Below are 24,420 nucleotides of genomic sequence, written 5' to 3'. Positions count from 1 at the left end.
GACAAAAATTGTTATTTTTTATGTATTAAGCGTAGTAAATCTGATTAGTACATATGTAGTGGTTCAATATTTATACAATGAAATTTACTTTTAACCATAAGTGAATATAGTATAAGCTATACAATTTCTTTTCAATGTAATTTGAGGAAGGGGATAGACAAGTTAGGGAAACCAGTGGGTGGATAACTCGAATCATACCATAGAAACAATACGCTTTTTTTTTTTATTAACGTCACACCATAATCTTTGTGATAGAAGTTCCCAAACCTACCCTTATACAGATCGTGCTTTTAAAAATTCCAAAGGTATTCTCATTTAGAATTATCCAGGTATTTAATTTTTTTAGAATATTCTGAATGTTCAGAAAATTTTGGGAAAATCCAACTTAACACATTCTCCTATAGTCCATTTCTTTTAGCAATGCATATTTGCACAGACTCGCGGCGGTGCCCTTTTAGCTCGGAAAAGTTTCCGGATCGCTGATTGGTTAGAATTATCTTGTCCAACCAATCGGTGATCCGGAAACTTTTCCGAGCTAAAAGGGCACCGCTGCGAGTCGCTGCAAGTATGCATCGCTAAAAGAAATGGACTATAGTAAAAATACTTAAAGACTTTACACACTCAATGTAAATTATGCATCAAATACCTTGGAATTGAGTTAAGAAATTAATAATATTAAATTGCACATCAGTGAAAATTTCTACCATATAAGATTAATGTGATAAATATATACATATTTTATGTAGAAACTGCTATGCAACTGAATATCACATGAACTGAGATGCATTGTACCAACCACTAGATGCAAAACAAAATCAGTACAGTAGAGTGAACTTTCCCACATATCTAACAAAAGACAATCATGAAAATATAGAAAAAGAATATTTTCAGAGACACACAGTTTATTTTAAAAAGGACTTTATACAGTGAAAAAGAAATTACTCTTGTTTAACACTTAAATCGTATGTATTTCTTAAACAATACATCATGATTTACACAAAATTATCTGAGATTTAATCAATTTTATGCTAATTAGCCATATCAAAAGTTTGTGATCTCTGATTAAGATTAACTCATTTTGTAGAAAGCAATTCATGACATAGAAGAGCAGGGGAGGACTGGGGACCCCATTTGCGTCAACACTCGATCTAACCACTGCAGGGGACCGTTTAGATGTAATTCTATCCAACAGGGAGTCGATGTAACAGTCTGTCGTCTGGAATATAAAAGGTAAGTTGAGTAAAATGATTTATATAAACTGTTATTACTACTATACGATTTTTACATGCAATTTAAAAGTCCAAACAGGACTGTTGAGTGCAGAATTTCTTAATCTTACCAAATTACAAAATAGATACATTATTCCGACACGAATACAAACCATCATTCTTTACACAGAAGATAACAGAACACAGCTATAAAATTTTTTAAAAGAAATGTCAACAACTGGTCTAGTTGTTACCAGTGAGTAGTGGGGAAGCACTCCCCCCTCCTGGCTCACTCATACAAACCCACTTTTATTTCTGCTGTGGTTGAGGGTGAACATTTTCTTCCATGCTCCTGGATTTCTGGCCAAAGTGATTGTCCCTCACCAATTCCATTGCAAAGGGCAAAGACCTCATTGGAGGATGAATCGGGGGAGGAGGAGGGCTGGTGAATGGGATGAGGTAACCCGAGCGGAGGACACTGATTGTCCGGGGTTTGGCCCTGTGACACTGAAACTTCGCCACCCAAGTATCAAGAGAAATGCTGCCACCCTTAGCAAGGATGTCAGCCAAGTCTTGCCCTCCCCTTGCTCTCTGGCCGTCCTGTCGTCCTTGACCGCCTTTTGTCTTGCTACTGGAGGCGCTTTAGGGCTAGCAAATGCCGACAATGTAGATCAGGATGCAACAGCCCTGTTGAGAAGGGAGTATGGTCTCTCCTTCCTCCACTCAATCACTACCTCGATGTCCTCGAGAGGGAACAATGATGAGGTCTTGATAGATGTATAATCTCCCTCTTTGGCACCTGTTTTACTCCTGGGGAAGGGATTGCGCAGTTCTTATTTTAAGTTTGTTCCCTCTGTGGTCTCCTTTCCTGTCGCGGACTAGGTGTTCCTCTCAAGGGAGTTTTTTATTACATAATTCATTTTATTTTTCCTCAGTTAAAGATGCAGTTCTTTTTCGTTCAACTAAGAGAGCTGTTGAAGTAGCATTGTTCCGTTCATGTCTGAGGAATCTGCTGTCACTGCCGGCCCCCAGAGGACGTAATCCCTTCTCCTTAGCAGTCAGCCCGTGGCAGCTCCTGACAGCTCCTGATTAGCACTTCATTGTCAAGGAACTAGCTCCGGCTACGCTTTCTCAGGCAACGCTCTCGGCAGATCATCTTAAGGGCGCTGCCAGGAGGTCTGCCTCCAGGGGGTTAGACTACTATCCCCTCAGAGGGAGATTTTTTCTCCCCAGGTGTTGGGTTGTTTCTCCCTTCCAAAGGAGAACTTCCTTGCATCTTCTTCATCACTTCATCGGCTCCAATTGCTGTTGCTGTCTTCACCTAGACTACGCTCCCACCCTTGCTGAGTCTCTCTTCCTTCGGGGGCAGAGCATAGTTTTAGGCAAGTCTCTCTTGCCAAGTGACCACCTCTCTTGTTCGCAAGAGGGGCCATTCATAGAGACTCCTCTCCGGAGGATAGCTACGGCTGAAGGTCAGCTAGCTGATCCACCGCCCCCAGGGGCGTCATCCCTTCTCCTTAGAAGTATGCTTTAATCTCCGGTAAAGAGACACCACTGGTTCTTCAGCAACACAGTCTTCCCACGCTGAGGAGCCTCCTCTTCCATCGTCTTCTGGCCCTTGGATTTCGGTTTTGGACCCTTCTGTGGATCACTCGCGATCCCCCACGGTGGAAATTCGCCCTTCCAAAGGGCACATCCCTGTTCACGACCTGCCTTCACCGTTCCTGATGCTGTTTTTTGCAAAACATCCCTTGCCCTCGAGAATGCACCCTCCTTCTCAGCGTTCCAAACCTTCGGCTGGGCGCTAGAGCTTATCAGTACACTAGGACTGCTCCCTCCATCGCATCAGTGCTCTCCGATGCCCCAGCGATCTCCTGTTGTTTTCACCATTCTCAGCACAAGCGTTTTCAGGCTCACCAGCTCATCCATATTCGCCAGCGCGACCCTGCACATCTGCGCTCTCTAGCTAGCAAAACTCTCCTGTGGCGCTCCTTTGAGCCAGTGCGCTCTAACTCATCAGTGCTCCATAGCTTGCCTGCGCTCACATGCGCACCAGCGTTCTCCATCTCGTCAGTGCTCTCCTGCGCCCGCGCTCAGCTGTGCTTGCCTGCTGTCCAGCACACTCTTGCGTGCCAGCGCTTACCAACGCTCCAGTACTCTCCCGTGCACTCTCCTGAGAGGCAAAAAGGGAAAACTTTTTGACAGGTCACCATTACCCTATTCCCTTCCCCACAAACACATTACAGCACGGCTGCCGGGAAAAGAGGGAAGAGGCTTCACAGAAGGGTTCAAGATCCTGAAAATTCCATCTTCTAAGGCAGATCCACTGCATCTACCATAGGTCGAGGTTCCTCACTGAGAACTCTTGGTCCCTTTCTCTTCAGGGGGTTTTTCTGAGTCCCATTGTCAGCCCCTTTCTCTTCAGGGGGTTTTTCTGAGTCCCATTGTCAGCAAAAACACAATCATTAATTTCGCCCAATCTCTAATTGCCAGTTCTCTGATGACTAGCTCACCAACCACAGCTCACTAGTCCGCCGATCGCCAAGTGCTAGTTCATCTTCCACCAATGAGAAATCAGTTTGCTGATCGCTAGTTCACCGATCACCAGATTGTAATTGCTAGCTCATCTTTCTCTTAAGATTGACCTCCAGTCTCACCAATTGCTAATGATCTCCGAATGCTAGCATGCATATCGCCGATTGCTAGCTCATCTGTCTTCAATCATTGACATCAGCTTGCTGATCTCTGTAATCTAGCTCGCCAACTGCCAGTCCTCAATCGAGCGCCGATTGTCAGTGGCTTGGCGATCACCAACTAATGATCATTAAACCATTCTGCTGTTTCTCGGGGCTCTCCAAGCCAATTGCCAACTCGTTGATCGCCATCCTTCCTTGGCTAACTGACCAGACAGCCTTCATCTACCTATCAGTTACCATCTTCAGCTCGCAGATCGCCGATTCACCTATCATCAGCAGTTCGCCATTCACCAGCACTTCGTCACTCAGACTCTCTATTCAACCTCTGCCCGCTGTTCCCTAGATCGGAAGGCAAACAATAAACTTCTCGCTACTCTTCCTTTACCATCATAACGATCCACTAAAGCGATCAGCAGGCAATCAACAGCCCCCATCAGCGGCATGTCGACAGGTGACTAATCGCGAGCCCTTTCCAACTGCACAATAGCCACGATACCCAACCGTTGACCATTGGTGAAGGTTCGCCAGACCGATGCTGTTCTAAGGAATAGCATCAACGGCGCCAGAGGACATGGTAGAGTCAAGCGTTGCCTTACCCACTTTAATCAGTTAAAGAGAGTTCTCCCCCAGAGAAGAATCCTTACACAGGGTACAGGTATCGCGTTCCATCCTTTTCTCTACGAGTCAAAACCCCAGCGTCAACAAACTCCCATGCTTAAGGATCCAAAAGGAGCTGTCCTTTTGGGTCGATGTCCACAACATGTTGGAGAAGTTTGGACAAGGTGCAAAACCATCCATCGTTTAGGAAATATCGGAGATTCAGTCTAGACAACAAGAAAATACCAGTTCACGGCACTGTGCTTCAGTCTTTCCATAGCACCCACTCTGGGCTCAAAGGAACGGCTTCCGTCTCCTATGTTTTTCCGGACGACTGACTGATCCTAGCAGACTCGGTCGCAATCTTGCATTAGCACTGAAACTTCTGAAGTTTTCTTACCTAGATCTGGTGATGATGGTAAACCTTGGGAAGTCTCCCGTACTTCCCTCTCAGAAGACAGGTATATCTGGGAATGATTCTAGACACCAATCTCCACAAAAACCTTTTCCATCAAAGACAGGATAACGAGGCTTAGAAAGGTCACAAGATCCTTCCTCAAGACGAGAAGAACTCCCAGCCAAGAGTGACTATGTCTCCTCGGACACCTATCATCCCACCTGTCTAGTTTCCAATGGCCGCCTTAGGATTCGTTCTCCCCAGTGGCGGGTTGAATCTGATTGGAATCAGGCCATTGATACCCCATGGGACCAGAAAATTGGACGAACTTCAAGGGATAGGTGGCAGTCGAGAATCTATGAAGGGATAGGTGGCAGTCGAGAATCTATGGAGGGGTGTAAACTTCTCACCCCCCCCAACTTGATGCTGTGCTTAGACACATCAAAAGAAGGGAGGAGGGACCATCGTGCTGCACCACACGACCTCAGGCCTCAGGACAAGGGAGGAGGGACCATCGTGCTGCACCACACGACCTCAGGCCTCAGGACAGAGTCCGAAGGTATCTTCACTTAAATCGCTTTAGAGATGGAGGCCAACTTTCCGGTTCTTCAACAGCCTCATCAGTTCTTGAAAGGCCACTCAGTGGTGTGATGAGCGACAACACCATATAGGGGCTCGCATCAACAAGCAAGAAGGAACTTGCTCGCAGCCTCTTCCCATCTAACAGTATAAATACTAAGATGGGCCAAAGTCTGCTCGGTACCACTATCAGCCCGTTTCATTCCAGACTAAAGGAATGTGTTCGCCGACAAGCTATGCACGGTATCTCAGATGAGATGTACCGAATGGTCTGTGGATCACCTTGTAGCTTACAAAGTCCTGACTTTATTCGGTTCTCCAACAACGTTTATGTCTCGACCCCGTTTTGGTTGAAGAGAAGGGTACTCAACAAGGCTAGAACATCAGTCAGCCTCTCAAGGTCGCTCATAGCTTCGCTATGGAATTACGCAGAATGGTTTCCAAACCTTCTGCAGCTCCTGATGGAGCCTCCAAGAGAACCCTCTCCACGTCGCAGACAACCACACTTCTACATCTACCACAAGCCATAGCTTCACTATGATTGTACGTCTGGAGACTACTCAGCACCTCTTCTCTCAGAGAGGCTTTTTGCAATAAGTTCCAAAGAGATTGTCTGGATATCTGAAGAATTCCTCAGCATCAGCCCACCAGGCAAAAGTATAACGTCTTCTGTGGTTGGTGTCATGGGAAAGCGTATCTCTCCACTCTATACCTCTATTCCAGCAATAGCAGAATCCTCAAGTATTTGCAGAAGGAAAAGACCCCTTTTCAGTTACAGCAGGTAAAGACGATCACTCAACCTTGAGGCTCGCTTTCAAACTGAAAGGAAGGGACATCCCCTCATCGCTAGATCTTTCCTAACTCATGTGGACTTACGAACTTGCCTTTCCCCAGTCGAAATTGAGACCTCTTGTCTCGGAACATGGTTCCAGTTCTCCGGTCTTTAAGGGAGGTAGTCTCTAAGGAGACTTCCCTACAGTCCATTTCACCATGCAACAAATTTTCACCTGGTTTAGAAGGCAGTGTTCTTACACACTTTGACAGTGGCCAAACGAGTCAAGGAACTTCATGGTCTCTGTTTCGACATCACCCATTCGTGAGAAGGGTGAAAGGCAACGTTCAGTTTCATCCCCGAGTTTGTTGCCAAGACACAGTCTCCAGAGGTGACGGATCCTACACAACAAGTCTCCACTCGGTAACTGATGATCCAGATCATCTGTTACTATACCCAGGGTGATGTTTGAGGCTCTACCTCTAGAGAAGGGCAACAAGTGTCTTCTCTTGTCATCAGCACTGTGAGAGACAAGAGGAGGATCACCAAAACATCATCTCTGCTGGATTCTCAGAGTTGGCAATTACGCTCTGAATCCAGATCCTCATCCAACACATCGATCCACGATATCAGGGGCATAGCTATGCCCCAGGCCCTTTAAAGTAGATTACTGTGTGACGCAGGTTCTACAAGAAAGAGTGTGATTTCTCCAGATGACTTTCACAACCTTTCTCCTGCAAGACGTGACCCACAGGAACTTGATGCAATTTCTATCAGTCCTGTGGTAGCTGCACAACAGCTGGTTGTATACCTCAAGCTCCTTATTGGACAAGTAGCAGAAAGTTGAGGGCATTGGTACCTGGCTTTAGTCTGCATGAATGAAAAGGAATGACTGGCTCTTTTTCTTTTCTTCATCCTCCCCTCTTATGGGGGCAGCAGTGGCTTGGGTCCTCTGCTCAAGCTGACCTCAACCACTGCTGGTGAACTAAGCTCTCTTGTGTACCTAGTATTGTGTCAATGCAGTCTTGGTTCAACAGTTTTCCTACTAAGTCTTAGAATAACTTTCACCTTGACAATCAGAGTGCTTATCACCTTGACAATCAGAGTGCTTATCTCAACACACAGCTTACATAGGCCGCAGACCTTGCATAGCAGGGTTTAGCGAGGTATAAGGACTCCTTATATTTGGTACCAACATATTCAATACAAGGAGCCCCCGGGTAAAGCCAAAAAGCCAGATTGGCAGAGACATCCACCCTCCTAATGGCTGAGTCACCCCTAATAAATAGCATAGGTTTGTATTCCATTATATAACAAATGACTGATTAGAGATAATTTGTATTTTTCCTAAAGCATTACAAACCTTTTGCCATTTATAGAAACTTACCCGCTGACCCTATCTCCTTTGAAGTCCTACCTCCAAGCAAAGTGAGCAGATGTGTGAGTGGGAGTGGTAGCAAGCTACCCCCCCTACTAACTAGCGGGATGGGTAGTTAACCCTCGCCAAAAATTTTATGGCTCGTCCTTTCAGTTTCACGGTAAGTAATACCCCTAATAAATAGCTAAAAGTTTGTATCATTAGGAAAAATTGAAATTTACGAATTTGTCATGTTATTCAACCTGGCGAGTGGGTGGGTTCTACCTTCCAACCCCCAGCTACCTTGTTAATAGCTCAAATGGCCATTGCAACTTAGCTGAATTCATACTCCCAAGTTTAAAAATTGCCTCTACTGTATTTTCATACTTCAAAAAAAATTTTGTCAGATGAGTGATGGTGATGATATGATAAATAAACTTTTGCTTCTGTTGTCAGTTGAATAATTCCAATAGATTGAAATTAATTTATCTGGTAATGTACAACATTTCTCTTTGCAGATGGTAAAGATGTCAATAACAAATACAGGTTATAGAGCCATAAAAGGAGTCTGGTGCAAAGGCCTGAAGTGTCTAGTCCTCTTTAGAAGTACTGCAATGCCCTAAAAGGTCAGAGGAACTTCATACTGTATTTTGATTCAACCCCCCAGATGCTTCCTCCAGATAACAGATGGAGAACTCAAACTTGGTGTTGTTCACCAAGGGGCTTCTGTATTTGGCCACGAAATTAGGCACATCTCGAACTGAAGACCTTTAATTCTTCATTATATCCGGTGATGCATGAGTTGTTGTGATGTTCCTTCAACTCACTTTGCCAACGCTGAGGCTAGTAAGAACAGTCTCAAGAGCTACATCTGCCAGATGGCCTTTACCAAGGAAAAGACTGCTTGAAACTACTAATGAACTTGGAAAATTACCATTAAAAAGGAAAGTATGGCACATGACACGGCAATAGCTCTTTACCGCCGAGACTGAGGTGCTTCCCTTGATGAAAGATTAGGAAGTTTTCTATCAAGTGAAGATTGTCTAGAACTGGATAAGTACCCTTTCTACAACATCAATCACAGATGGACCACTTAACCTGGTAGACAACCGCAAAGACCTTTGCAGACATCCAGGCATCTTCTGAGCAGTGCTTGCAAAAAGATGCTGGATAGTCTCCATCTGGTATATGCAAGAGACTCCACTAATTTATGGTACCTCTGAAGGTGACTGAGAGAAAGATGGGACATGTATACATTATGGACTTTCCCTTTACTATATGTCAAGACACATATTGATGTAATGACTGACACCTGTGTGATTGTATGGGATGAAGAAGGTGAGCCCTCAGTGAAGGCTTTATTTGTCTTGTTGGTTAGTCTCACATATTCGTAACATTTATGCTAATTTTAACTCTTTCATTTTGTTATTGTGTACAGTAGTAAGTAGCACAGTATATTATTGAAAAAAGAAATAAAATGTTGCGAACATTTATATTGCTCTACTCTTTTGTCCTTATAATTCAGCTTTTAGTGTATATGCAGGTTTTACATTAAATTGTACGTCATTTATTTCTTGTTTTATAATATATCATATATATAGCTGGTAAAGCAGGATGTTGCAAAACAAAGCCCTTTACTATGGCAAAGTAGCTAAGAAATGAATTGAAGAAATTACAATCACCTAGTCTTCCCTGGCTTCTCCCCGCAGTGATTCCTTTTGTACTTAGAACTGTTAACTTGATCAGCAACTATTGAAAGATAATTTTCATTGAGTGGTAAAGAGTGAATTGCACTCTTCACAACAATGATGTACATCACATTATTGCTCTAGACTAAATACGCAAAGTACATATTGTAATCTCCCAGAAAAAATTCCTGTGCACATTCCAATTAATAATTACAAATAAGACCAAGGGAAGACATATAACTGAAGACAAGACTACCTGCTGTGGCAATGTGGATTCCAATCTTGGAATCGTAAAGTTTGTCATTATTGAGCTATTGGAATCATATAAAATGGTTAATAACATTGACTGTGTTACATCACTTCTTACTCCTTACCTCTAAAGGGTTCTATTCCCTGAGTAAAGTCATGTATTTATTGAAGCGGGAGAAATGGAGAAATATTAAAATCTTAAGGGCAAGTGTCGATTTAACATTGCTTCCGGAGAAAAAGCCATATGAACATCAGGGGAGATAATTAGAAATAGTCTTATAACTTTTCAAAGGAATATCATGGATCAAAACCAAAAATGACAAACCATAAACTTTTTATTTTTTTGTCTAAAATGAAAATTAATAAAGCCACAGACTTGATTTGAGAACAAAAATGTTATGAATCATTTTGAACTAAATAGTTATGTACTGTATAACACTTCAAAAGGGCCTCTTATTCAAATGTAAAACAAATGGGGATATGGAGTTTTATAGAAACCCTAATTTAATTAATTTAATGAGAAACGTAAGATATCAAGAAGAAATACCGTAGCTGTCATCGCCTTTCCCACCGTTAAGCCTACTAGGAGTGAGTTACCTGATGCTGAGATATCCTCTCCATCTTCTCTTATGTCTTTATCCCTATACAATATATTTACATTACTATCTTTGATAACTCCCAGTTGCCTCAAATCGTCTTTCCATTTTCTTCAAGGTTGAAACTTTATAGATATCCTTTTCTCCATCACCTTTAATACAATAGCTATACTATACCTACTTTCCTTCTATCATTTTTTTCCTCTTCTCTGTACTGTTCCTTTGCTCCCCGTGCACCTCTTACTTTCCCGTTATTGAATGCCTTAGATTTTCGTTTACCTGACTCTTGCATCTCTTGGTCCCACCACCATTTTTCTCTTTTTGACATCATATCCACTAGTTCTTTCTACTAATTCCTCCGTTTTCCCTACACATTTCTTTCATACCCACCCAGATAATTTCTACTCTGTTACCCTGTCCAATCTCTAGGTTCAAGCTTTCTAGTCTTCTAAATTATCATTATTACTAGCTAAGCTACAACCGTACTTAGAAAAGCAGGATGCTCAGCCCAAGGGCTCCAACAGGGAAAAATAGCCCAGTGTGGAAAGAAAATAAGTTAATAAATAAATTGCAAGAGAAATAATGAACAATTAAAACAAAGTATTTGAAGAACAGGAACAATATTAAAACTGATCTTTCATATATAAACTATAAAAAGACTTATGTCAGCCTGTTCAACATAAAAACATTTGTAGCAAGTTAAAACTTTTGAAGATCTATCGTTCCACAACTACTTGGTCATAGCTGGAATAAAACTTCTAGAATACTGTACAGTATTGAGCCTCATGATGGATAAAGCCTAACTATTTGAATTAACTGCATAACTAGTATTATGAACAGGATGGTGCTGTCTGGGAAGATCTGAATGTAAAGGATGGCCAGAATTATGAAAAATCTTATGCAACATACATAATGAACTAATTGAACGACTGTGCCAGAGATTAATATCTGGATCAAGAATAAAATACTTATAGACCATAAGTTCCTGTCCAAAAAATTAAGATGAGAATTTGTAGCTGAAGACCAGACAGGAGAAAAATACTCGAAACAAAATAGAATGAAAGAATCATAACCCTTCTTCGGAATAGATTGATCACCGATAATCTTAAAAGACTTTCTCAATAAGCCAATTTTTTGTGCAATTGAAGAAGGCACAGACCTAATATGTTTCTCAAAAATAAATTTGCTGTCGAGAATCACACTTACAATCCTCCTAAATTGGTCACCCATGTCTCTTTCAAGGTCCCTACCCTCAATTCTAGTGCACCCTTAAAAAATATCCATTAAATCTGCCACTGACAATTACAAGATTTTGCTTCCTCTAGTACTGTAAAATTTGTGTGTGTGTGTGTGTGTGTAGTTTATCTACATGCAAATGCAAGGGTTGATTATTTATGCATATTGACCCTTTTACCCCCAAAGGACGTCTGGTACGTTTCACAAAAGCCATCCCTTTACCCCCATGGATGTACCGGTACGTCCTTGCAAAAAAATGCTATAAAAATTTGTTTTTCATATTTTTTGATAATTTTTTGAGAAAATTCAGGCATTTTCCAAGAGAATGAGACCAACCTGACCTCACTATGACCAAAATTAAGGCTGTTAGAGCAATTTAAAAAAAATATTTTGCAAAATGTGCTTGGAAAAAAATAACCCCCTGGGGGTTAAGGGTTGGAAATTTCCAAATACCCCGGGGGTAAAAGGGTTAAATTTAATTACTGTAACTTTAATACAGTTCATCAAGACATTGAAGAAATAACCAAGTTTGGCATAATTTCCTACCTGTACTGTGCACCCCATCCTTTAACGAAAGAAATCCGTATGGTGCACATACGAGTCAACTGATACACAGCCTCAAAACCTTGACTCACACTCTGTGCCAATTGATGCGCAAATTCTTGATTATTGAAGATTTTCAAGTTACAACCTGAAAGAATGTATTAATCATTATAGTTGTATAAAATAATGACATTTTATAAACGATAGAAAAGGGAAGGGTATAGAGCCAAATTTACGAGTATCTACCATAAAAATCAATGACATTAGAATAGTATATACTGTATACAGTACATAAGTACTGTACAGTGCATCAAAATTCTTACCTGGAGGAATCTTCACAACTGTTGCCGGGTGCCAACCATAACGCTGGTTACAGTTTGGACTTTGGACAAAAATGGATGAATCTGAAAGGCATTCTGCAAAGACTTCACCTCCAATATAATACAATCTGACTCCTTTGCCAATGTGACGTCTCGTCTGTTCCACAACGGGGTTGCGATTAACGTTAGACAGAAGACCTAAGCAAAAACGCTCGCTATTGCTAGGATCTGAAAGATGAAATTTCAATGAAAATACATTTTCTAAAGTATGATACTGAGAAGCTATTAAAAAAATCATTCTTTATTCACCTCTTTTTCAACCAAGAGCAAATCTGAGTTCTCTAAACCTCTCTTCCTTATAAGAAGGAACTACCACATTTAAAATATCAAGTAAAAAGATAATGTTCCTGTCTAGAAAATATTTTGCTTATTTACAGGAATTGCACCTAAGTACACACATGACTTTCATCTGTAACATAGGTAATATACATACTGCTGACTTACAGTTGCTATATTCCTCAATCTAAACAGAAACCACAGGATTGCAGACAAGTTTAGTGAATGCGGGCCTGTTCAAAGCAAATATTTATCAAGTTCTTGTATCATATCATTATATAAATTTTTTTTTACCAGCCCTGCATGAGTCAAGATTTAAGTAATGTATTTATAAAGGCCACCCTACATGCAGAAATCATTGGAATCACAAGTAATTTTGTGTATTTAGGAGGTCACCATGCTACCAAAAGTGGGCAGAGCCTGCTGATCAGGGGATTTTGCATGAAAATGACATTAGTCAGTGATCTAGTGTAACACTGACTCTAGTCCTGTCCATATGCCTCCCCTGTCGGCTAGAGCATAATGACTTGGGTGACAAAAAATTCTGAAGCAGATTTGTTGAATCATATAAATCAAACTCTCGTCTTTTTAAATACCTGTAAAATATAAATATAACAATACAGGAAAAAGAAATAATATCTACTATGCACTGTTAGTTTCAATTCAGTGTGCAGTGCATTATTTACAGTATAAGGCTCATTTCTTTTAGTTATCCATTCTTAAACTAATCTTCTTCGTTTTCTTTTTGGTTCATCTACTGTCTCAGCAAGATAAGGTGCAGCAGTAGCTCTAATGTTAATGTAGCTACTTGATGAAATTTTAGTTGGGAACGAGTATTGTCAGACGATTAGATCACATAATTAAAATAGTGTGTGTGGTTGATTTTCATCGATTGAATCTCATTATCATCATCTCCTCCATCACATATTGATGCAAAGGGCCTCAGTTAGATTTCGCCAGTCGTCTTCATCTTGAGCTTTTAAATCAGTACTTTTCCATTCACCCTCTCCTACTTCACGCTTCATAGTCCTCAACCATGTAAGCCTGGGTCTTCTAACTCTCCTAGTACCTTGTGGAGCCCACTTAAATGTTTGGTGAACTAATCTCTCTTGGGGAGTGCTAAGTGCATACCCAAACCATCTCCATCTACCCCTCACCATGATCTCATACACATATGGCACTCAAATATTCTCTTAATAGTTTTATAGCTAATCCTATCCTGCCATTTAACTCCCAGTATTCTAGTGAGGGATTTGCTCTCAAATCTACAAAATTTAGAGAGTTATTGGGTCCTTTGACTGGCCAGACAGTGCTACATTGGATCCTTCTCTCTGGATTTGGCTCATTTTCATTTTGCCTATACAGTTCATACACTGAATAGTCTGGACTATTCTTTACAAACTCTCCTCTGTCCTCATACACCTAACAACACTGGGAATACCAGACAATTTTTCCTTGCCCAAGGGGTTAACTACTGAAATGAAATTGTTCAGTGGCTACTTTTCTCTTGGTTAGGGTAGAAGAGACTTCAGCTATGGTAAGCAGATCTTCTAGAAGGACACTCCAAAATCAATCCATTGTTCTCTGGTCTTGGATAGTGCCATTTTCTATTACCAATCCAGTCCAATTCTTCTCCACCATCCCCAACATTTCTAAGCAGTACAAAATCCATAAGGAGAATAAACAACATAGGTGACTACACATTCCCTTGAAGTACTCCACTTTTGCCTGGAAATTCATTTGATAGGATTCCATTAACATTAACTTTGCACTTGCTATGCTCACGTACTGACTTAATAAAATTTACATATTTAAGAGGAACTCCATAATAATGTAGGACTCTCCACAAAATTGGCCGGTATACACTATCAAAGGCTTTTTCATAATCCACAAATGCCATCAGAAGTGGATTTCTCTTTTCTACACATTGCTGTACCACATATCTTGAAATTAAAATTCAATCAGTACAACTTCTCCCTTTTCTAAATCCAGCTTGTTCACCTCTCAGCTTTTCATCAATCTTTCTCTCTAGTCTCTTTAGAATTAGCATACTACAGTATATATTTTCCAGACAACTGACGAAAGTGTGATTATTCCAAACAGTCGGATTTCTTTTTTGCCATTTTCACCAACACTCCTAGCTCCCATTCATCAGGTTTTCCCTCTTCACGCCACATTCTAAAATAATTTTAAAAGTATTCAGGGAGTCACTTCATTTATGGCTAATATCACCTCAGCAGTTATTCTATCATATCCAGGCACTTTCCATCTCTTGAGTTTTTTAATGATAGCTTCAACTTCAAACACACTGAATTCATTCATGAGCACATCAAGGTCTTCCTCACCTTATATCAATCAAATTATTCCCTTCGTATCGCATATTCATGACCTCACTAAAGTGTTCCATCCAACATTTCATTTTTTCATATTCTGTTGTTATACCATATCCATCTCTTTTTGATGGGTATATGCTTCTTCTTCTTTGCCCCTTAGAGATTTCATTAATAATACTATAAACAATTCTTGAACCATAGCCACAACCTGAATTCATAGCTTTGTCAGCCTCATCTGCTTTATTGTCTAAATATTCTCTCCAGTCATTACTGGCTTTTCTTTTGACCTCACTATCAATACTGGAATACTTAGCTTGTTCTACCTCATAATTTTCATTATTTCCTCAAAAACTTTCAACAATCAATTCCTGTCATTGTCTCCTTTTTATAGTATCCCAAGTACCATTTGATATCCATGGCTTTCTCCAAACTATATGTCCAAAAACTTCACTACCAATTGACTGATAGATGTTCCTAATATCACACCATTCTTCATTAATTGTCTGCTCTTCATCTCTTAGTCTATGAGACTGCAAATCGAGTCCTACTTTCAATTGCAAAGGTTTCTCTGTGCTCACCTTCTAGAAGCTTAATTGTATCAAACCTAGGCACTCTATCTACATTTCTGTTAGGTGCTATCATTCTTAATTTCAGTCTGGCAATGAGGAACTGGTGATCACTATCAATATATGCACCACTTGCATCTGCTTCTTACATTTCTCAGAGCCCTCCCCTCTTTATTGATGGCCATGTGATTTGTAATTGCCACATGGTGAAGTCCATGTATATTTGTGGATGTCCTTGTGCTGGAAAGGAGTTACCTCCAATGACAAGATTGTTTGCTGAACAAAAACTTATAAAATGTGCTCCATTTTCATTTGCAACTTCGCCATGACCCTCGACACCCATCACATTCTCTATACGTACCTTGATTATTCCTTCCAATTTTAGCATTGAGGTTACTAATCACAGTTTTCATATCTCTCTTTGGGATGTCATCTATTACACTCTGCCGTTCTTCACAGTATTCATCTTTCCCTTCTTCAGGGAAATCATTTGGTGATGCATAGCAAACTATAACACTCATATTGCACTACTTTGATTTAAACTATGCAAGTAACAATCTACTATTTTCAGCTCTCCACTCTGCATTTTCTGCTCTAAGGGTCATCATCATTCCCACCCCTTCTCTTCTAACTCCAACTGTTCTTCCTGAGTAGATTTATATATTGCCTTGGTCTTAAATTTCTTTACCAAATCCCCCTACAACGTGTTTCACTTAGGGCCAAGATATCCAAACTATATTTCATAAATTCATTCTCCAACTTGCTGTAACTTCCCAATCCGATTCATGGTTCTAACATTCCAATTGCCAATTTTCAACATGTCTTTAGTATATATAAACTAGGAGATTCTAAGCACCCAGCTATGCCCAGGACTAGGGGCCATTCTGTCATTTTTGCTTTCCATAGACTAACTAAATCCATAGAGGATTCATTAGCCAGATTCATTAAGGGATAGCCAGTTCCTTGTGATGTGCAATGTCTATCTAACTAAAGCAAGCGACTCCTGCCGGTTCATACTAATTTTAGTAAGCTCATCCACCAGGCATCAGAAGTGCAAGCCGTAAAGACATCTTTTCTATCGCCTTAAACCCAATATATCACCCCGCAGCCAGTAACTTCATCAAGAATTAGGGAGGGCATTTGCTCCACACCCAGAGTTCTCGTTACTCCACCAGGTTGCTCATCCCCTTATATAACCGTTGGCAAACATGGATTGCTAAGACATACCGCCTAGAACGGTAGATTAAAATCAAAGCCAATGATAGTATATGGGGCCTTAATACTTTCTCCTATGTCTGTGGATTCCATCTGCTTTTGAGTCTTAATCCCTGTGAACTATTACACATTTTGAATAATAAAAATATCTCACCTGTGAACCCATCTACTGTCAGAGAAGGCTGTGAAGCGTGGAACGTCTCGCCCACACGAGTGTTGAGTTCGTAGTATGAGATTGAACACCAGAACGCTGGTTCACAGTATGTAACTGGTTGGGCATCCAATGGGGGACTGGGTGATGTTGGGATCATACCTGCGAAAGGAAGGCATAAAACATTTATAGAATAACCAAATAAAGACGTTACTGTACGTATATTTATGATAAATCTCCCAACAAAAATATATTATACCATGATTTTTTTTTTTTTTTTACATCTATGTATGTCACATGCAGTATTTCCCATTCAATCCCCAACTTCATACTTAATGGTTTCATTATGCAAATCACCTTTCTTAAATGAATCTCTAATGATTATTATTATTATTATTATTGTTATTATTATTATTATTACTACTACTACTTGCTAAGCTACAACACTAGTTAGAAAAGCAGGATACTATAAGCTCAGGGGCTCCAACAGGGAAAATAGCCCAGTGAGGAAAGGAAACAAGAAAAAATAAAATATTTTAAGAACAGCAACATCAAAATAAATATCTTCTATATAAACTATAAACACATTAACAGAGAGGAAGAGAAGTAAGATAGAATAGTGTGCCCGAGTGTACCCTCAAGCAAGAGAACTCTAACCTGAGACAGTGGAAGACCATGGTACAGAGGCTATGGCACTACCCAAGACTAGAGAACAATGGTTTGATTTTGGAGTGTCCTTCTCCTAGAAGAGATGCTTACCATAGCTAAAGAGTCTCTTCTACCCTTACAAAGAGGAAAGTGGCTATACAAATCCCCTCTTTTAACATTTCTGGTCAAAATTCAACCATGCATATAATTACTCTGATTTATTACTTCAAAATATTTTTCCTTCTTCCTGACATACCTAAAACACCCTGGTTAGCCACAATATTGTCACACCATATCCCTTAGAATTCCAAAAAAATTATGTTCTTTAGTCTTTACATGCTTAACACACTTCAGCAAGCATTATCAAACTTGAATTACCCCCTTCCATCAATTTTAGAAACTAAAATGGTATTGATAATTCTGTCTATACAAAACCTCAGAATTTGGATGAAATGATTTTATATATATCTGCAGAACACTGCTGTGACATCCCTTCAAATGAGAATTAAATAATTATAAAATATATATATATATATATATATATATATATATATATATATATATATATATATATATATATATATATATATATATATATATATATATATATATATATATATATATATATATATATATATTACAACATAACAGCAGAAGTAAAGCAAACATTAACAAGCACGAACAGAGGTATATTGAGCCCAACAATCTATATAGGCTTGGAATTTTAATTTGAAGAAAAGATGAATACTGTAATGAATATTCATTGTGATAGAGAAGTAAAAATAATGTGCAAAGAGTATTCCAGATTATTGTACTGTACGCGGTACATATGTGGGCCAAAGCACAAGGTCTCCAACAGGGAAAATAGCTCAGTGAGGAAAGGAAATAAGGAAACTAACATAGTGTGGCCGAGTGTACCTTTATACAAAAGAACTTTAACCTAAGACAGTGGAAGACCATAGTACATGAACAAATATTCTATAGAAGCTTACGAAGCAGGTTTACTTTGGCCCATGGGACATGGAGAGGAAGAATAATGCATATTCTGTGTGTTGTCCATTGCGTAGAGGAAGAAAAAGTTGGTGTATAGAATATGGCACAGTCTACATTCCATTTTTGGGCTCAAGCCATGGCGTCCTGATGGAAGGTTCCTTTTTGGTAGCTTCCTTGGGTATATAACTACTAAGATATTCCCAGAGAATTTAACCACAGGTTATCACAGAATTCTAACTTCTGGAGCGAGTATCCTAAAGGTTTCCCTTTAAGACATCGTATATCAACAGGGGACGTATGTATTAACGCGCCACATAGCTATCTGCACCCCATACAGAGTTAACATTCTATGTTTAGGGAGTAGCAAGATACAGATATTCTCTGGAGGATCCAGATTTCTGTGTGTTGTCCATTGTGTAGAGAAAGAAAAATTAATGTATAGAATATGGCACAGTCTACATCCCATGTTTAGGGAGTAGCAAGATACAGATATTCTCTGGAGGATCCAGATTTCTGTGTGTTGTCCATTGTGTAGAGAAAGAAAAATTAATGTATAGAATATGGCACAGTCTACATCCCATGTTTAGGGAGTAGCAAGATACAGATATTCTCTGGAGATCCAGATTTCTGTGTGTTGTCCATTGTGTAGAGAAAGAAAAATTAATGTATAGAATATGGCACAGTCTACATTCCATGTTTAGGGAGTAGCAAGATACAGATATTCTCTGGAAGATCCAGATTTCTGTGTGTTGTCCATTGCGTAGAGGAAGAAAAATTAATGTATAGAATATGGCACAGTCTACATTCCATGTTTGGGGAGTAGCAAGATACAGATATTCTCTCGAGGATCCAGATTTCTGTGTGTTGTCCATTGCGTAGAGAAAGAAAAATTAATGTATAGAATATGGCACAGTCTACATTCCATGTTTGGGGAGTAGCAAGATACAGATATTCTCTCGAGGATCCAGATTTCTGTGTGTTGTCCATTGCGTAGAGAAAGAAAAATTAATGTATAGAATATGGCACAGTCTACATTCCATGTTTAGGGAGTAGCAAGATACAGATATTCTCTGGAAGATCCAGATTTCTGTGTGTTGTCCATTGTGTAGAGAAAGATAAATTAATGTATAGAATATGGCACAGTCTACATTCCAAGTTTAGGGAGTAGCAAGATACAGATATTCTCTGGAGGATCCAGATTTCTGTGTGTTGTCCATTGTGTAGAGAAAGAAAAATTAATGTATAGAATATGGCACAGTCTACATTCCATGTTTGGGGAGTAGCAAGATACAGATATTCTCTCGAGGATCCAGATTTCTGTGTGTTGTCCATTGCGTAGAGAAAGAAAAATTAATGTATAGAATATGGCACAGTCTACATTCCATGTTTGGGGAGTAGCAAGATACAGATATTCTCTCGAGGATCCAGATTTCTGTGTGTTGTCCATTGCGTAGAGAAAGAAAAATTAATGTATAGAATATGGCACAGTCTACATTCCATGTTTAGGGAGTAGCAAGATACAGATATTCTCTGGAAGATCCAGATTTCTGTGTGTTGTCCATTGCGTAGAGAAAGAAAAATTAATGTATAGAATATGGCACAGTCTACATTCCATGTTTAGGGAGTAGCAAGATACAGATATTCTCTGGAGGATCCAGATTTCTGTGTGTTGTCCATTGTGTAGAGAAAGAAAAATTAATGTATAGAATATGGCACAGTCTACATTCCATGTTTAGGGAGTAGCAAGATACAGATATTCTCTGGAAGATCCAGATTTCTGTGTGTTGTCCATTGCGTAGAGAAAGAAAAATTAATGTATAGAATATGGCACAGTCTACATTCCATGTTTAGGGAGTAGCAAGATACAGATATTCTCTGGAAGATCCAGATTTCTGTGTGTTGTCCATTGCGTAGAGAAAGAAAAATTAATGTATAGAATATAGCACAGTCTACATTCCATGTTTAGGGAGTAGCAAGATACAGATATTCTCTGGAAGATCCAGATTTCTGTGTGTTGTCCATTGCGTAGAGAAAGAAAAATTAATGTATAGAATATAGCACAGTCTACATTCCAAGTTTAGGGAGTAGCAAGATACAGATATTCTCTGGAGGATCCAGATTTCTGTGTGTTGTCCATTGTGTAGAGAAAGATAAATTAATGTATAGAATATGGCACAGTCTACATTCCATGTTTAGGGAGTAGCAAGATACAGATATTCTCTGGAGGATCCAGATTTCTGTGTGTTGTCCATTGTGTAGAGGAAGAAAAATTAATGTATAGAATATGGCAGTCTACATTCCATGTTTAGGGAGTAGCAAGATACAGATATTCTCTCGAGGATCCAGATTTCTGTGTGTTGTTCATTGCGTAGAGGAAGAAAAATTAATGTATAGAATATGGCAGTCTACATTCCATGTTTAGGGAGTAGCAAGATACAGATATTCTCTGGAAGATCCAGATTTCTGTGTGTTGTCCATTGTGTAGAGGAAAGAAAAAGTTAGTGTATAGAATATGGCACAGTCTACATTCCATGTTTAGGGAGTAGCAAGATACAGATATTCTCTCGAGGATCCAGATCTTCTCTGGAGGATACAGACATTCTCTCGAGGATACAGATATTCTCTCGAGGATACAGATATTCTCTCGATGATCCAGATCTTCTCTGGAGGATACAGATATTCTCTCAAGGATCCAGATCTCCTCTGGAGGATACAGATATTCTCTCGAGGATCCAGATCTTCTCTGGAGGATACAGATATTCTCTCGAGGATCCAGATCTTCTCTGGAGGATACAGATCTTCTCTCGAGGATCCAGATCTTCTCTGGAGGATACAGATATTCTCTCGAGGATCCAGATCTTCTCTGGAGGATACAGATCTTCTCTCGAGGATCCAGATCTTCTCTGGATCCTGGGGAATGGACAAGTGCTACACTTGGGGACATGGGTCTGCATGAGATTCTTCAGCCAGATTTAGATGTGTACATTTCCTTTAGTGGCGGTATCTCAATCTGATAGTTGCCTCAACCAACTCTCTCTCTCTCTCTCTCTCTCTCTCTCTCTCTCTCTCTCTCTCTCTCTCTCTCTCTCTCTCTAAAATTGAATACCACAATAACTGCTTACATAAAGTCTATTAAAGATATCTAACTCTCTCTCTCTCTCTCTCTCTCTCTCTCTCTCTCTCTCTCAAAACAGCAAGGTTTATATATTGAATACCACAATAACTGCATACATAAAAAAGTCTATTAAAAAGATATCTAACCTCTCTCTCTCTCTCTCTCTCTCTCTCTCTCTCTCTCTCTCTCTCTCTCTCTCTCTCTCTCTCTCTCTCTCTCTCTCTCTCTCAAAACAGCAAGGTTTATATATTGAATACCACAATAACTGCATGCATAAAAAGTCTATTAAAAATATATCTAACTCGTCTTTGCCTCAACCAACTTTCTCTCTCTCTCTCTCTCTCTCTCTCTCTCCTCTCTCTCTCTCTCTCTCTCTCTCTCTCTCTCTCTCTCTCTCTCTCTCTCTCTCTCTCTCAAAACAGCAAGGTTTATATATTGAATACCACAATAACTGCATACATAAAGTCCATTAAAAAGATATCTAACCTCTCTCTCTCTCTCTCTTTCTCAAAACAGCAAGGTTTATATATTGAATACCACAATAACTGCATACATAAAAAAGTCTATTAAAAAGATATCTACTGCACTTGATGACTAAACCATTCTTAGAAGTTTACAAGAGAAATAAATTTATGTAAGTCATGAAATTGTGGTGCAGATTTTTTCCTAGTCTCATTTTTTTTAACCACGAGCGGTCTATCGTGTAATCTTGCCTCTACTTATCATATAAAAACTAGATGATAGATCACTACCCTTAGGAAGAACAGTTGAAGCCAGCACCAAGTCTTAGCCACTCAGCCAAATGCGATATAAATAGATTATATATATATATATATATATATATATATATATATATATATATATATATATATATATATAATATATATATATATATATATATATATATGAAGGTGGGTGCACACCCTATGCAATGTTTCCATTCTCTCTCTCTCTCTCTCTCTCTCTCTCTCTCTCTCTCAGGCATCACTTGTTTGTGAAAAAATATCCAAGAAGGTATTGTTGAAGACATTATTATTATTATTATTATTATTATTATTATTATTATTATTATTATTATTATTAGCTAAGTTACAACCCTAGATGAGAAAGCAGGATGCTATAAGCACAAGGTCTCCAACAGGGAAAATAGCTCAGTGAGTATAGGAAATAAAGAAACACAGTGGTGTGGTCGAGTGTAACCTTATACTAAAGAACTCTAACCTAAGACAGTGGAAGACCATGGTACAAAGGCTATGGCACAACCAAGACTAAAAAACCAAAAATGGTTTGATTTTGAAGTGTCCTTCTCATAGAATAGCTGCTTACCATAGATCAAGAGTCTCTTCTACCCAAAGCAGCCACTATGTGAAAAAAAAATTCTATTATCTCACTGTTATCAGGTGTATGAAGAAAGAGGAGAATGTGTAAAGAATAGGCCAGACCATTCGGTGTATGTGTAGGCAAAAGGAGAAATGAGCCGTAACCAATGTAGTACTAACCACCATTCAGAGGATCCAATAACTCTCTAGTGGTAGAATCTCAACGGGTAGCTGGTGTTAGTGGTTTAAAAGTTCACTTGATTCTTTAGAGAACGAGAAATAATACAACTGAAGGGGCCTGGTGTATTTGTGAATACAATAGAATAATTTTTATCTCAATTATTTTCCAGCTTTTTTATTTATGAATTTGTGTAGAGCCATTTAAAAAAAATGTTATATCGTTTATTTACTTCCTTTCCTCACTGGGCTATTTTCCCTGTTGGAGCCCTGGGGCTTAAAGCATCTTGCTTTTCCAACTAGGGTTATACTGTAGTTTAGTTAATAATAATAATAATAATAATAATAATAATAATAATAATAATATCGATTTCCACTTGGTTTTTTAAATATGACCAAATATTCTATTGTTATATCGTTTATTTCCTTTCCTCACTGGGCTATTTTCCCTGATGGCGCCCTGGGGCTTAGAGCATCTTGCTTTTCCAGCTAGGGTTGTAGCTTAGCTAATAATAATAATAATAATAATAATAATAATAATAATAATCTTGATTTCCACGTCGTTTTTTTAAATATGAACAAATATTCTATAAAAGCTTGCGAAGCAATTTTACTAATTTCTAACTTAATTCAGAATAATTATCTACATTAATAAAAGAAAGCAAATTGTCAAGTTAAAATAAAGGTCTGTGTATCGTCTTCTGAGCCCCTAACTACTCTCTTTAAATCTTGTATTACACTTCCTTCCCTTATTTCTTACATCTTGCTCTACGACCTCTCTTAACATTTAGATCATAGTGCAACTGTGAGGTTTTGCCCAGGTTACTCGTGCTACACCAAATGGCTTCTCAGGCCCCAGTTCTATATGCCTAAATTTATAAATCAAATCTAAGCCCGCCTGAAGTGAATCACCTCAACTCTCTCTCTCTCTCTCTCTCTCTCCTCTCTCTCTCTCTCTCTCTCTCTCTCTCTCTCTCTCTCTCTCTCTCTCTCAAAACAGCGAGGTTTATATACTGAATACCACAATAACTGCATGCATAAAGTCTATTAAAAATATATCTAACTCGTCTTTGTCTCAACCAACTTTCTCTCTCTCTCTCTCTCTCTCTCTCTCTCTCTCTCTCTCTCTCTCTCTCTCTCTCTCTCTCTCTCTCAAAACCGCAAGGTTTATATATTGCATACCACAACTCTCTCTCTCTCTCTCACTCTCCTCTCTCTCCTCTCTCTCTCTCTCTCTCACTCCTCTCTCTCTCTCTCTCTCTCTCTCTCTCTCCTTGAACATCGTTTTTCCTCCTCAAACACGGATACAGTCGCCTCTGACGTCACTTC

The 24,420-nt window shown here is 39.3% G+C and overlaps 1 protein-coding gene and 1 long non-coding RNA gene across 4 annotated transcripts in view; one reads left to right on the top strand and one right to left on the bottom strand.

Annotated features, from left to right (window-relative positions):
• The window catches only part of LOC137622213 (uncharacterized), a 49,099-nt gene extending 39,967 nt beyond the window's left edge, over window positions 1–9,132 (top strand). Inside the window, exons 2-3 of the long non-coding RNA XR_011040384.1 lie at window positions 1,085–1,230; window positions 8,125–9,132. This is a non-coding gene — a long non-coding RNA (uncharacterized lncRNA). The remainder of the gene's footprint in view (window positions 1–1,084; window positions 1,231–8,124) is intronic.
• Smox (Smad on X) overlaps window positions 885–24,420 on the bottom strand; it is a 133,231-nt gene continuing 109,695 nt past the window's right edge. For all 3 annotated transcript variants that reach the window (XM_068352683.1, XM_068352681.1, XM_068352682.1), the window contains 4 exons: window positions 16,843–17,001; window positions 12,242–12,466; window positions 11,922–12,066; window positions 885–1,216 (listed from right to left, as the gene is read on the bottom strand). In XM_068352683.1, the coding sequence (XP_068208784.1) occupies window positions 1,093–1,216; window positions 11,922–12,066; window positions 12,242–12,466; window positions 16,843–17,001 (653 nt within the window). In that variant the 3' untranslated portion in view covers window positions 885–1,092. The remainder of the gene's footprint in view (window positions 1,217–11,921; window positions 12,067–12,241; window positions 12,467–16,842; window positions 17,002–24,420) is intronic.

Source organism: Palaemon carinicauda, chromosome 29, assembly GCF_036898095.1.
Source record: "Palaemon carinicauda isolate YSFRI2023 chromosome 29, ASM3689809v2, whole genome shotgun sequence".
NCBI lineage: Eukaryota > Metazoa > Arthropoda > Malacostraca > Decapoda > Palaemonidae > Palaemon > Palaemon carinicauda.
The sequence above is the reverse complement of the archived record's forward strand: the minus strand, read 5'-3'. Positions and strand labels throughout refer to the sequence as shown.